The sequence below is a fragment of the Cupressus sempervirens genome, chromosome 5 (assembly GCF_028749045.1).
Source record: "Cupressus sempervirens isolate cs-2001-9-10 chromosome 5, ASM2874904v1, whole genome shotgun sequence".
Taxonomy (NCBI): domain Eukaryota; kingdom Viridiplantae; phylum Streptophyta; class Pinopsida; order Cupressales; family Cupressaceae; genus Cupressus; species Cupressus sempervirens.
Window position 1 is genome coordinate 469,103,145 of NC_143122.1, and position 15,884 is coordinate 469,119,028.

General features: G+C 36.1%; 1 protein-coding gene across 1 annotated transcript in view; it reads right to left on the reverse strand.

Annotated features, from left to right (window-relative positions):
- Window positions 1-14,427, reverse strand: part of LOC149556790 (uncharacterized) — a 35,062-nt gene extending 20,635 nt beyond the window's left edge. Inside the window, exons 1-2 of the mRNA XM_089831322.1 lie at window positions 13,753-14,427; window positions 5,998-6,910 (exon numbers count right to left, since the gene is read on the reverse strand). Of these exons, the coding sequence (XP_089687448.1) occupies window positions 5,998-6,910; window positions 13,753-13,943 (1,104 nt within the window). The 5' untranslated portion in view covers window positions 13,944-14,427. The remainder of the gene's footprint in view (window positions 1-5,997; window positions 6,911-13,752) is intronic.
- Window positions 14,428-15,884: the final 1,457 nt, after the last annotated feature.

Below are 15,884 nucleotides of genomic sequence, written 5' to 3' on the forward strand. Positions count from 1 at the left end.
ATTTGAAATTCAAACTTGAGCTAGATCCAAAACAGGGTTTCCAAAAAATTGTCCAACTTCCACAAGGCATAACTTTTGATCCGTGTGTCCATCGTTTGAAGCATCGAAAATCTCCCTAAGCGAACTATAGCCATATGGACAAGCTCTATCAAGTACCCAAATTTTGAGGCCCTGCAAAGCCATTTAATGCCCCAAACCTAACTTCGAGTTTTCGAAAACTTAGAACCTTTATGACTTTCAAATGGTTAATGCTTTTCACCTGATCCTTTCACCAAGGTGCTTAATTTTCCATTTTAAAGCTTCCTTAAATTTCTATCCCCATCGGCCTTTATATTAAAACTTACTAAAAATAGCAAGTTTTCCCGAAACTACGGCAATGGAATTCTAAGAGTTGCATTCTTTAATTTTCCCAAATGGGTATCCAAAAATGCAAAAGCATAAAACCAAAACTAATAGAAAAGGGAATTTTTTTTGGGTGATGCAACATTGCCTTAACACCGCTGGATGCTCCAACATCAGATGAAATGAACTAGAATTCTTGTAAAATCCTTGTTCCAGCATCAAATTTATCATGGTCAAGTAAAGTTGTGGGAAGTAAGACTAATGGAGGCGTGTTGCTTCCTATAATCTAGCTAAGTCTGGGATTTTTTTTAGAAACTCCCAAAATCTAAAATCTTTATTATAACTCTTATGAAATTGAAACCACTCTCAAACATCTTGATAGTATTTATACAAAACATCACTTAAAGTATAAGTTATATAAAATGTAACTTATAAATCATTATATTTTATATTAAAAAGAAATTTCATTGGAAATTGAAGTTCAACATTCAAGTACAAGGAGTACTATCCAAAGTTCAAAATCATGGCAATAACAAGATTTAAAATAAGTTATGAAAGAAAAAAGGATAAGTCTACAAGACGAAATTATCATTGCCTTCAATTTCCATCGAAAATCCAAGTTCAACACTCAAGTAAATCGAGTACTATCACAGGTTAAAAATCATAGCAATAACGAGATTTTCAAAATATGGAGAAAATTTTAGAAGATGAAGTAATTTGTAATGTCCTCACTTTAGTAGTTGTCCAATTGTGTGATAGTTAGTCTTTTATTTTATTTTATTTATCCCACATTGCTTGTGTAAAGTGGTCAACTCTATGAAGTAGGAACAAAAGGAGAGCTTGTAGCTATTGTTAGACACAGTGGAATATGAGAAGAACATAGATGTGTGAGTTACAGATCTGTTCTTGGCATTAGAGGATGTCTATCCTCTCTTATGACATTCTAGACATCATTCCCTTGGGGTTTGACCTTTGGAATTCATTGCTATCAACTTCATTAACAAGCAGCTTGAGCGCATTTCCAGCTACAGGCAGATTGGGCGTAATTAGTGAGTTGAAGAGTTTGTTATGTATTTGATTTTATGATGCTGGAGTAATTAGTGAGTTTGCTATGTATTTCATTTTATTAGTTTGAAAACTAATATTCAGCAGTAGTTCAATCTCCAATTTGCATAAATTCTTTCTTGTTCATGTTATGTGGTTTCAAAATCTATGCAAAAGCATTAAAATCTTTATCAGCAGTTGGTTCAGTTTTTAGGCATTTCCGAGGTGCCCATTACATAATTTGGGAATGTGCTATCAAAATTGACACTTGGTAATGTTGAGTGTTTATCGTACAGGGTAAAAGAATACTTAACACATGTAGTATAGTAAAATATAACGCAAAATAGATACTTTATTCATATACGTAATATGCTTATTGTAATAACTCCAATGATGATTATTACAATGATTACCCAAAGTCCCTTCCGAACGGTGTACATATACTTTCCCGAAGGGGTGACTCAACCATCATGCGCCCTTTCGGATACAATTCTACCCATCGGCTACAATATAGATTTTACCGACAACATCATCCCCCTCAAAAAGAAAAGTCATCTCCAAACGACAATTACAAAATTACTGAAACAGATTAACAAAATAGAATACATTAACTATGACTAACTATAACAGCATTGATCTTTTTCCGTCACATCACTTTCACATTCCTCCCATGCCTGTACCAAACTGGTCTCCAAAAACACATTGCATCTGTAGCCTCTACTAACACAATATTGTCACCTTAGCCAATCTGACCTTGATAGCACCCATGCCGCATTCTTTGCTTCCAACTCCTGGGTACGCTAAGCCAAGTGTTACTCTACTGCCTCCAACTAGATGATCAGCTCCTCCCAAGCTCTCTATGCATCCACCAAGAACGCCTCACGTCCAACACCTACTCTAAGTGCCTCAAAGTGTAGCATCCCTCTTGAAAGGCTTCTCCAATGCCCTTTCCACCTCTACCATACAAACACTCCATGCCTACAGCAGCCCCAGGTCTCATCAACTGGTCACACTTCCCACAACTAATAACTGAACTGACTGGGGGTCTAGGGGGCATCACCCCCAATGGGGTCGAGGGTCAGCACCCCTGCAAGGTCCTGGGGCAGAGCCCAAGGCGCGCTCCCTCTCATGATACAGGGTGGGGTCGAGGGGCGGCGGCACCAAATGTTTACCGTACAGGGTAAAAGAATACTTAACGCATGTAGTATAGTAAGATATAATGCAAAACAGAGAGTTTATTCATATACGCAATATGCTTATTACAATAACTCCAATGATGATTATTACAACAATTATCCAAAGTCCCTTCCGGACGGTGTACATATACTTTCCCGAAGGGGTGACTCAACCGTCACGTGCCCTTTCGGATACAATTCTACCCGTAGGCTACAATATAGATTTTACCGACAACATTGAGTATTAAAAGATATTTTCTCATCACCAAGGAATTTATCAAGTCTACAAGAGAAGGAAGCTAAGGTGGTGCCCACTTATCTTCAACCAATTAGAAGCTCTAGTGGCACATTTCCAAGCACTTTCAACAAATCATGCCAAGTATACATGTGGAGTCCACATCATGTATCTAATCTATTTTTTTATTGGCTCTTAAAGGTATTGTCATTTTCTCATTGGCCCACAAGTTGGTGCTTTCATGTAATTGGACAAATAATGAATGCTTGTAGCTATTAGTTTTATTAAAGAATTATTGGATAAATCTTAGCCCTTGATCTTGAATTGATCTTTGCCCTTCATTGTAATTGAACAACTATAAAGGCCAAGGCTTTCTCATTTGTAACTCATTAGAAATAGAGTAAAGTAGTAGAGGAGACTTGTTAATGGAATGGTGATAGTTTGAACATCTTACAACTACTTAGGCGATTGCACTAGCTTGGATGGTGTCGATCGCTAAACTAAGTCTAGTAAAGTCACAAAGATATCCATAGTTTCTTGCATTCTAGGAGTACATTAGCTTTCTAAACCCTTTCCCTTGTAGTTTTGTTGGTTGGAAGAAGTTAAAGTGAAGTTGATGTCCACTGAATGAATCGCAAAAGTCCCCTTGTGGTAACCAGCATATCACATTAAAAGAACTGAGCAAAAGTCCACAATAAGAAGGAACCTTGAGGTTGTCTCATTCGATCACATAATCCATGTATACTATTTAGCATATGAGCATCCTTATTCAAGAGAGAGTTGGAGATTTGGTCTTAACCCTGTAATACTAAGTGTTTGAGTCTGCATGTTGTAGTGGCATAAAACTCACGTCAACAGATCCATTTAATGACTTTAGGGTGGAGAGACTTCTATGGTGGTTCAACGCATTCATTCATTGGGTGTTTGAAATTTATTTGAGTCAGGCTGATCAATTTAATTCAATGGGTCTTATGGGTTGTTGAAGAAAACATTGCAGAAAGGCCAAAATTCAAAAAACATACAAAAGCAGAAAACACAAGGTTTTTGGTACTCATACCCGTATTGGTGAAGGCATGAGTTTTTTGTTACAAACCTTTTCCTTGGGCTGAAGACTGAAGGGTGAAACTGTGGCTGAAACAGACAAAGTTCAAAAGGAGCTATTTCAGCACATACAAAATTTCAAAAGAGACCAATTATCATTTATCCAAGGGGGTCATGAAAATAAAGGGTCATTCATTCCCCTTCTCAACAAAATAGTATAACTTTACATAGAGTGCCATGAGGCATTGTTATGAGAGCTTTTCGTGAGTTTCCTTTTCTGGCAACTGACCTTCCTAATTTAGCCACTAGAGAGAAGACAAAAAAGAGCAGAATAGGAAACTCCCAATGATTGGATAACATGTGGCAGAAAGGAAGACTTATTCATTGAAATGGATCAATAAGACATTGTGCTGGAGTGTGAGTGTCTGTAGCAATAAAGCAGGATGGCAACAAAGATTTGAGTGTGTTTAACAGTGATTCTGTACAAACCATGTGTACAAGGTATAAACATTCTTCTCTGCCGGTTGAAAGTAATTGCAGTATGAATTTTCAGTATATAATAAGTGATGTTTAATAATTCTGTTCATATTTCCATTGCTTGATAAAGGGCTACATGCTGGGCCTCCAATACAAATTGTACATTACGTAAACACATTTCATCTTGAATTGAACTGTGCAAATCATTAACATCCTTGGAGAATCTCACCTCATCATATATGTGTCACCTGATCCTTGCAGTATGAATTATCAGTATATAATTAGTTATGTCTAATAATTCTGTTCAGCTTTCCATTGCTTGCTAAAGGGCTACATGCTAGGCCTCCAATACAAATTGTACATTAAGTAAACACATTTCATCTTGAATTGAAATGTGCAAAGCATTAACATCCTTGGAGAATCTCACCTCAGCATATATGTGACCAACCTGAATGTTGAGTATAGAATTGATTTTTATATTCATTTAAGAATGTCTCCTTTTGGCATGAATTTTGGAAGGTCTTGGTGCAATTCTATGGCATGGAGTTACCATTTAGCTTCTTCACCATACAAGGTGTCTTTTTAATCTGTTCATATTCCACAAAATCCTGCCACAATGTAGCATGTTCCTTCAACTTTGCCCTGAAATGCTTGACTTTTAGGATTCTTGATTGATTCAAACTCAAAATATTTATTCAAGATTGTTATCTAGTCTGTCGATTCTTGTAGATGTAGGTTGTGTGAGCAGGTTGTGGGATAACACCTCAGTTTGCTTCCAGTTCTCATTATGGCTCTTGCAAACCTTGCACAGGACCTTGGGATACACTATATGACTAGAAGCATTATGACAGACCCTTGGTAACATACCTGAAAGACAAATGCACCAAAAGAAACATTGAATCCTATCCATTGTTAGAAAGTCTTAAAATGACAAAGGCATTTGGATCCTTTCTCTAATGACAGAGCAGAGGCAAACTAACTTTTTGATAAAACGTTGACTCAAAAATAGAATCACAGAAGTTGGAGAACTTAACAAGCCTCTTGAATCATAAAGAAGAATGCTCTCAGAAGCTAAAGTCTAAACCTCACATACATCCCAAGGTCTGCCAACTCGAGTGGTTGCTTTAAACTAGATTTGAGCTCATTTTAATTATAAAATAAGATTATGATTGCAAAATTACAAACCAAATGAAACCCACAAGCAGGATAGATTGCAGTATTGACAATGATGATATTGAACTCAAAGTTTCAACATTAATAGCAACTATCCTACAATTGTGTACTGGCAGACCAGGAGCATCTCATTACCAAAATGGCCCCTCTACCCTTTCTATGATATAAACATTAAAAACCACAAATCTAATTTCTGTTTTTAATTCAAGATATAATTGAATTATCTAAAAAATTCTCCCGGTTTACTTTGTGAAAAAATTGCCTAATGTCTTGAGTTAATTTCAACAGTAACCACAACTAGATTAAAATGCAATAAAGAGCAGAGAAAACACCACTTCTGATCCTCGTGACAGAAAACAAATGATCATCTCATAAAAAATTCAGTTTATTCATTATTGCAAGAAAAAATGACAAGGTAGAAAAATCTAAATCTAAAGCTTTCAAAAATATATTGTTAAATCCACATTTTAAAAAAAAAAAATCTAAAACTTCCAAAAATATAGAAGATACCTGAAGTTTTTCCAATGTTTTAGACAAGGAAGTGAAAATCCAAATAATGAAGAAAGCGTCCAAAATTGCAACTGGAAGGACAAGAAACAATTTGGCTTTTCCTGGCATATCATTGATAGATCCAACATTCTCCACAACGTCAAGTAACTCAGATGCCATGAAAAATGTTGCTCCAAGTAGGGCTACCTTTGAAGTAATACCTCCTAGTGTAGGCCTTACTACACCAAATCCCATGGAAACAACCAGAATAGTAACTCGGGATATAGTTCTCTTGACAGCACCAAATGTAATAGCCCAAACAGCAATTCCTGTGGATCTAACTCCAGTTGCATTAAAGTTTGCATATTCAAAGTACCACAGTGCCATTTCGAGCATACCCAAAGCAATGATAAACGTAATACAGTTCTGAAGCTGGAGAATCTCTCTCCAAAATCTGGCATACTGAAAAAACCAAAGAAGCCCAAGAAGAACATATGCAAGCGACATGAAACCATAAAAAGTCATTAAGGGTGCCATCCTCCCTGGTAAATAACCTGTAGGATTTTTCCATATTGTTTTTCCAGTCATTGTCAGCCCCTCAAGTTTTTGTTCACAAGATATAAAATACAAGTTATACATTCCTGTCTTGGTGATTGGCACGGTTACTGTTTCTAAAGTAGCCTCACTCTCAAATTCATCAAACTGAACACCTTTCACATAAGGCCATTTGGAATCCTCTTCAGAAGGGCGACGAATGAGTTCACCCTCTTTGCACCCTTCTAGCTTTGCAAGATCCGGAGTGCAGCATATTGCCTTTTGACCACCATATGCGGAGCCACCAATTTTGTCTCGCTGAGCTGTCTCAAAGATGAGAGCCAGCACATACCCAGTACCATTTGCGCTTTCCCTTCTATGAAATTTGATATTATCAAACCTGGAAATGCAATTTCATTAATCAGTCTTCCAGTACTGATCTACTTACAACCTTAAGACTAAAAAATTTGTACCTCAATATATGAGTAAGAGTTAAAACTATGTATGAGTGCAGTGTTGACCTACTTGAGATAGACAATGTATTCAGTCAGATATGAAGATGGATATTGACTTTATTATAGGAGCCAAACTTACAGTTCTGAATAGGAAAATTTACCTAAAAAGTGATATTATTTTAAGAAACCAAAATAAAATTGATCTTGAAGGAACAATAAAGACATGGAAAGTTGAAAAAATTGATATGATTACAACAAATTATCAAAACAATGTGAGTCAAGACAGAAAATCTTCTATCAAGTGCAAAATTATTTCAAATAATTATCTCATATGACTATGTTTTCCCAGGTTCAATATATACAAGAAAGAAAATCACCTCAATTAAAAAAAAATCTTGAATGATGTAGGCAAATTAACCATTGCTTCAAAGGAAGAAATCAAAAAATATATTTTCTTTACTTGATGATAGTAATCAAAACAATCTTATACCAAATCTCTCAATAGTCTTTGATTGTTTTCATTTTTTGCAATTTCATGAATCAGTCTTCCAGTACTGATCTACTTACAACCTTAAGAGTAAAAAATTTGTACCTCAATATATGAGTAAGAGTTAAAACTATGTATAAGTGCAGTGTTGACCTACTTGAGATAGACAATGTATTCCGTCAGATATGAAGATGGATATTGACTTTATTATAGAAGCCAAACTTACAGTTCTGAATAGGAAAATTTACCTAAAAAGTGATATTATTTTAAGAAACCGAAATAAAATTGATCTTGAAGGAACACTAAAGACATGGAAAGTTGAAAAAATTGATATGATTACAACAAATTTATCAAAACAATGTGAGTCAAGACAGAAAATCTTCTATCAAGTGCAAAATTATTCCAAATAATTATCTCATATGACTATGTTTTCCCAGGTTCAATATATACAAGAAAGAAAATCACCTCAATTAAAAAAAAATCTTGAATGATCTACGCAAATTGACCATTGCTTCAAAGGAAGAAATCAAAAAATATATTTTCTTTACTTGATGATAGTAATCAAAACAATCTTATACCAAATCTCTCAATAGTCTTTGATTGTTTTCATTTTTTGCAATTTCATGAATCAGTCTTCCAGTACTGATCTACTTACAACCTTAACAGTAAAAAATTTGTACCTCAATTTATGAGTAAGAGTTAAAACTATGTATGAGTGCAGTGTTGACCTACTTGAGATAGACAATGTATTCAGTCAGATATGAAGATGGATATTGACTTGATTATAGGAGCCAAACTTACAGTTCTGAATAGGAAAATTTACCTAAAAAGTGATATTATTTTAAGAAACCGAAATAAAATTGATCTTGAAGGAACAATAAAGACATGGAAAGTTGAAAAAATTGATATGATTACAACAAATTATCAAAACAATGTGAGTCAAGACAGAAAATCTTCTATCAAGTGCAAAATTATTCGAAATAATTATCTCATATGACTATGTTTTCCCAGGTTCAGTATATACAAGAAAGAAAATCACCTCAATTAAAAAAAAAATTTGAATGATCTAGGCAAATTGACCATTGCTTCAAAGGAAGAAATCAAAAAATATATTTTCTTTACTTGATGATAGTAATCAAAACAATCTTATACCAAATCTCTCAATAGTCTTTGATTGTTTTCATTTTTTGTAATTCCCAAAAATAAACAAAATCTTGTCTCTTTAATATAAAACTACTTCCATAAAACAGAAAAAAGAGTCCAAATGAAGACAATCAAAAACAGAAGCATATATGTAATAAGTCCAAAGGAAGACGAGGCAACCATAAAGTGTACTCCACATCCTAAGAATGTGTGGAAACTAAACTTTGATGAAGCTTCAAAAGGGAATTTTGGTGTTGCAAGTACCAGTTACTTGATCAGGATTAAGAGAGACAAGTTGGTGTTTTTTTCTTAAAATCCACTCTCTAGTAGTGGAATATGGACTTTCTGATAATTATTAATGCAATGCTGTAGGGAATGATGTCTAGCTAAAAGATTGATCACATTCATATAAGAAGCTAGACATTTAGTAAATGACTTAAAGAATTTAAGTTTTCAACCTTTTGCAAGATAAACATGCCAATGGATTTTCTTGCTATTTTTTGGGCAATTTGCACAACTTCTCCTCGCTGTCTAGATCTTCTGAGGAAGCGAATCTTATTGGGTTCTCTTCTAACTTAGCACACTCGCTAAATACCTCCAATGCCCTTTGGTGGGGGACAAGGTTCTTTTTCATGCATTTGGAATCCTTTGCACCACCACTCTTTGGTAACAAAGGTGCCCAAATGCATTATAATGGGCTGCAGTGAATGTCATTTTCCTCCTATAAGGTGAAATGAATAAAGTTGTTTTTCCTGGCAAGGTTTTCAGGTTCGAGCTGACAAGTATGGTGTGTGCCCTTGTCATGGCTACTAGTAGTCAATGACTTGTGGATGAAGGAAAAATGTTGTTTTAAGGTTTAAGGTCCCTTCTATTTGATGAGGCTTAGAAAAAAGATAGATAGTAGAGAAGCCAGAACAAAACTTGTTTGCCAAATTCTAGAAGGATAAGTAACTTTTACCCAAGAGTGAAAAGGAATACATGGGTTGGTTGATGTCTCCCCTGTCACGTTGGCATCGAAACTTTCAGAAATAATTTTTTTTGGGTAGTTAATATTCTTCTGCACTTTCATTTCTTCCTGAAGAAATGAATCAGTTGCTATCTAGGAAGCAATTCGTGCTGTCTATTCCTTGATACTAGGAAAGATAGCTGTGGCTGGTGACAAGGCAAAGAAGACTGCATTCCTAGGGTTTTGTTTAATAATTGAGTGTTCTAGGAAGGAGTTTTGAATCCTTCCACAATCACTATTCTGCATTCATGGAAATTGAAAGAGCCTTGAGTAAGGGAGCTCTCATTTTTGTGAAGTGATGTCCCTCGCCCTAACTAGTAGAAATCTACTTCTTGACTCTGCTGGCTTCAAACCATCCAAGTTTCCCCTGCCTCCCCAATAGCATAGGGGGGATATTGATGTTTAGGCTCTGTAATGGCTGCACAGAAATCGTAAAATGAAAAGAGGATGGGCCTAGAGATTGCCCGGGTACATGCTAAAGAGGAATCATCACTAAGTTATTTTCCTTGCTTTTCTAAAGGGGAAACCCCTTCCTACCATTCAAGCAGAAGTGCTTAGCTCTATGTGCAAGAGATTGGCATGGTAAAGTTGATTGTGAGTGAGGCTAAAGACCAACAAGACCAAATTAAAGGGAAAAGGGCTTCGCTGGTCTAGTATTGTTGAGAAGAACACAGTTGCTTCTTTTGAGAACATTAAAATAGAGGGGGTAAATCTTGAAATCTTGGTAGTGGAGTTAAACAGTGAGGACATTGTTGAACCCAACATGGATTTGTATTGGAGGACATCAATGGAACAAGGAACTAATCCTTAGGCCCTACAAGATCCCAACTAAAATTGAGTTGTGGAAACTAAGATGCTCTTTTCTTTAGTCTTTAGTGTAGTACCTAAGAAAGAACTTTTTATTATTGTTTAACCTTGTCGCTCTTCTTTGTATTAAAGGCCTACTTTTATTACGTACTATAGCTATAGTCACAATGTCCAAGTACTATGGCCCATAGGGGCATTTTCATAAACTTCAAAAAGACCTCACTGAAACCCCTCATTTATCTATAAAAATTATGCAACTAACTAGACTAAAAAATTATATCTTTATCTTTTATTTGCATGAATGCTGTTTCTTATATCTTTTATTCTTTTTCTCCCTTGATTTTGTAACTTCTTTTTCATCTTCTCGTAATTGTGTTATCTATCTTGATCAATTATCAGCTAAAGGAAAGTGCTTGCCTTACAGCAAGACATGTTGTCTGCATCAATCTTTAGTATCAGAGCAATCAGTGATGAACCAGAGAAGAGTCCATTGAACTAGGGAAGAACAGGTAGGAGAACGCAGGCCCTTGAAGAAAGGATGATGAATGGCTTAAGAGATTAAAGGCCTTTGAAGCCAAATTACATCTGGCTGAGTCCAAAAGAAACAAGTGAATCCAGGAAATGCAGTTAGGGCAGGGACTCTATGGAAAGGCTCATTGAAGCTGTAAACAGACAAGGTATTTCAGATTTTAGAGGCATACCCAACCCAGATTTTAGACAGGGGGGTGGGTTCAAGGAGTTGGAGAAGCATCTCAAATGAAGGATATCAATAAAGACGATCATAAAAGAGTGAAGATTACAGACTAAATTCTCAAGCTATTGTATGGTGGGAAAGCTTGCAAAGTTCCAAGAGGAGACACGGAAAGGAGAGAATCAGACTATGGCCAAAGACGTTGAAACATTTATGAACTCAATTCTTGCCTTCAATTACAAGCAAAAAAATATTTAAAGAATTTCATGAACTTGAAATAAAGAGAGATCAATTAGTATAAGGTTAAAATTAATCATTTGTGAGGTTTAAAGGCTTATCACATGCCTAAATTGGTGCTTGAAAGAAGTGCAAACAACCCAAAAAACAGTTTCCTTGGAACCTGCCATAATGAAGAGCCAAAAGAAGGCAAGAACATAAAGGCTAACTTCCAAGGAAGGGCGAGATTCAGAAGTAGGGGATAAGAACAGCATCTTCTAGAGATTGGAAGCTGATAAGGCCATAGACTGCCCTCAAAACCCCAAAAGGACAATGGTAGCCCACAACGAAGAATCTCTAAAAGAAGATGTTTTAGTAGAGATGGGCAAAAACTTGATGCTGCAAAGAATCTTGATATTTAGGAACAAAGAAACCCTAGAAGTTAATTGGAAAAGTAAGTACATCCTCTGAACACAATGCAAGCATTAGGACAAAGTATGCAAAGTCGTCATAGATGTTGATCTATGAACAATCTTGTGAGTAAAGAAATGGCTAACAAATTGCAGCTTACTTGCATTACTAAATCAAACCTTTGCAAGATTTCTTGTTTGGAGAAGGATTATAGTGTACATGTGTATAAATTTTGTCTTGTTGCTTTCAAAATTGGTTTCTATGGGGATTATGAGGATAAGTGTGACACTGTGAGGTGTTGCCAACAGATGTGTCTTGGTTATTGTGAAGACACTGACAATATGATCAGAAACTGAAAGTAATTCATCATGGCTGAGAGCACTTGATGAAGTACATAGAAGAAAGGAGACATCTCCTCCCAATGGGAAGGAAGAGGAGTATGTCAAGCAATTTTGTCTCTTCTAGCAACTTGAGCCTAAAAGAAAAGCCACATTCTAGACAAGCAAGAAGTAATCCAGAAGCCTATTGGAAACCAAAAGTGAAAATGACTTGAAAAGTGTGGCATAACAGAGAACTGATGAAATGTAAGTGGAGCTACGATAAAATACAACTGACAATGTTGAAAACGCACTTCCAGGAGATCAATGTTGAAATTTTAGTTGACTGTGATCTTCATTCTTGGAAAATATTTGAGGATCCTACAAGTACTTCTCACTAGATTGAGAGGGTTATGGCGTATTCTCCAAGAATGTTATCCAGGTTTGACCAAATGTGATGATTTTGTTACAGTGCAGTAGCATTAATTGATTGGAATTTGGGTTACGGCAAGGAATTTCAGGTCTGAAGGTACTGGCATTATAGATAATTTTACTAGCTCTGCATTAGTGACAGCAGATGTTTTTGACATCCCAAACCAATGTTTAAATCAGAACTGGTTTCATCCTGAACCCGGAACTGCAAGGACTGCCAGAACAATTTACAATTCAGAGAGGGACTGCCATAACAATTTACAATTCAGAGAGGGACAAGGGGTCCCGAGAGAATACTTTGAAGACAAATCTGCTGGAAGTTCAGTACACCCGAGCTAGTGGTGAGAAAATTGAAAGTGAAGTCCACCAGATCAAGTTATTCTGAACCACGCTTTGGGGAGAACTTTTAAGAGGTGGGGAGAATGATTTAACCCCGCTTTGTGACAGATTCATGCTATCCCTCATTTTCTTTTCTTTCTATTGTCTTTGAATATTGGGTTGCAAGTGCCAGTTAGTCGCAGTTGATGTGATCTTTTTTAGGACTTTTCCCTTGTTTAGATCCCCAGTTTCAGTTTACACTGGGAGCTTTTTGGGTCTGAACTTGCTAGCCGTAAAGAACAGTGGAAATTGTTGCTGTGCTGAAGCCAGAGAATGGCAGGATGTTTTTGCAGCTGCTACCTTGCTTTATACTGTATTTTGCTCTGTACTCATAGTGAGATGATAACTTTGCGATGAATATTTTGAGAGTTTAAATAAGATGCTATGATGTGCTTGTGTGTTGGCTGTTTTGATGCATTGTCAGTTAGAGCAGAGCAGAGTAGTTACCTTAACGAAGGTTGTCTGCATCACCAAATGTGATACACGAGGGGCACTAAGGTACCAATCAAGTCTAGTCCTTAGGTTTTCCTAGCCTACTGATGATAAGTGTCAAGTCATAAGACCTACGATTAGCTAAATGATAGAGAAGCTCAGAATTCGAAGGACTGAGAATAGATCTTGGATCGAAATTTCTGTTTCTCCGAATTTCAACAGATATCCTCTTAAAAGAGCATCAGATCAAAAGCGCGGCCAGCAACGAGATTTAAATTTGATAATTTTAGTAGATTCCCTGCATTGCAGGCTACACTTGGACCAGTTAACACTAACATTTTTTAACCCAAGAAAGCCTCCCTACGTCGCTGGAATAGCTAAATAACCACACTTAAATTCACGCATCTACTCTAATTACATTCAAAAATGGGAATCAAACAAACAAGAGATCCAGAAGAAAAGTGAACCTGATGAAAGAATTCTCAGATCCGGGAACAGATGAAGCACGGAGACCCTCACTACCTCCATGAATCAAAAAAGCGTTTCCATTGGGAAGAAACCTTGCTCTATTATATATATGTATGGATCCCTCCACACTCACACTCACACTCATCAGCAACAACACAATTGATGCTGCATGCATCACGACACCCCACATTTTCACTCAGCTGTTATCAGTACTACAATTTCAATCACCCACCAGTTTTCCCTCTTTTATCTGCACTTGGCTTGAAGCCCTTCTCCTCACTGGTCTGAGCTAGAGAAGGCTTATCCCCTTAACATGCTGGTAAAAGGATCATCGTCTACTCTTCTCTCCGGTTAAGTCACGTCATGTGAGATAGCGACTGGACGATGGACAAATCAATCGGGGCAGGTCAATTTGTGGCCCGTGAAAATAAACTCCAAACGCCTTCAATCGCCTGCCACCTCTTCAGCCAAGCTTTAAAATATGGAAATTGGGTAACGAGAATTACACCTAAATAGCGGTCATGTATTTATTACTCGCTGTTCTGAACCAACCTGGTATCATTTGTTGTAGCCCTCGCCTCGCAGTAATACGGCAATCATTATTTGGAAGGACGCCAATTGTTTTTTAATGGAATATGATGGTAAGCTGTGAACTATAAACTTGTCATTTTGTTGAATTTTACTGGCTGGTACCGACCTGTATTTGAATTTTTTATGTAATATTTATAAAACAAATTGTTGGGACCTGAATATGAATTTATCAAGGGGCACATGGCCAAAGTGCCTGTCCCTTCTATATATATTACGCCAAGAGTAATCGTTCTCGAGGCGCCTATTTTTATTTAATCCCAAAGTTATTTTAATCGAAGTTGGGATTAATGAAAAAAAATAGGCGCCTCGAGAACGATTACTCTCGGCGTAATATATATAGAAGTATATATAGCTAGTGGCAGTCGCGGCGCAACCAAAAAAGTAATTTTAAATTTTTCTATTTTTAAATATTTACTTTTTATTTTTTATTTTGATAAGGTTACTATAAAATTGTTAATTAATTTTTAATTAGAGTTGTATGAAGTTAGTATAAAATTATGCTTCAAAATATTTTTAAAAATTTAATATAAGGAGTTTAATATAGATTAAAAATATATTTTTTATTTTTGGGATATTGTAATGTAAAATGTTATAGTCATACATAGATATATGGTTAGGGACAAAGTTACCATTATAGTTAATGTTAACCTTAGGGATAGAATTAGGGTTAGGGTTAGCATTAGAGTTAGGGTTGGAGTTAGGGTTAGGGTTTGAGCTATGGTTAAGGTTAGGGATAGAGTTATGGTTATGGTTATTGTTAGAGTTATGGTTATGGTTTAGATTAGAGTTATGTTTATGGTTAAGGTTAGGGTTAATGTTATGGTCATGGTTAAGGTTAGGGTTAGAGTTATGGTTATGGTTATGATTAGGGTTAGTGTTAGGGTTATAGTAAGGCTAACGTTAGAGTTATGCTCATGGTTAAGGCTAGGGTTAGAGTTATGCTTATAGTTAGGGTTAGGGATAGGATTAGAGTCCAATTATGGTAGAGTTAGAATTAGGGTTAGAGTTAGGTGTAGAGTTATGTTTATGGTTAAGGTTAGGGTTAGAGTAATGCTCATGGTTAAGGTTAGGGTTACGGTTAAGGTTTGAGTCAAATATTATTTTAAATTTAATATAAGGAGTTTAATTTAGATAAAACTATATATTTTATTTTTGGGATATTGTAATGTAAAATGTTATAGTCATACGTAGATATATGGTTAGGGACAAAGTTAGGGTAAGGGTTTGAGCTAGGGTTAAGGTTAGGGTTAGGGTTAGATTCTAATTATGGTAGAGTTAGATTGATGGTTAGAGTTAGGGGTAGGGTTAAGGTTAGTGTTAGGATTAGAATTAGGGTTAAGATTAGGATTAGAGTTAGGGTTAGGATTAGGGTTATAGATAGGGTTAGGGTTAGGGTTAGGGTAAGGTTCTAGGTTAGGGTTAGGGCTAGGGTCAGGTTTAGGGTTAGAGTATGAGTTAGGGTTAGAGTTTGAGTTAGGGTTAGGGTTATAGTTTGAGTTAGGGGTAGACAGAGCATTATAATTTGGGTTAGGATTAGGGT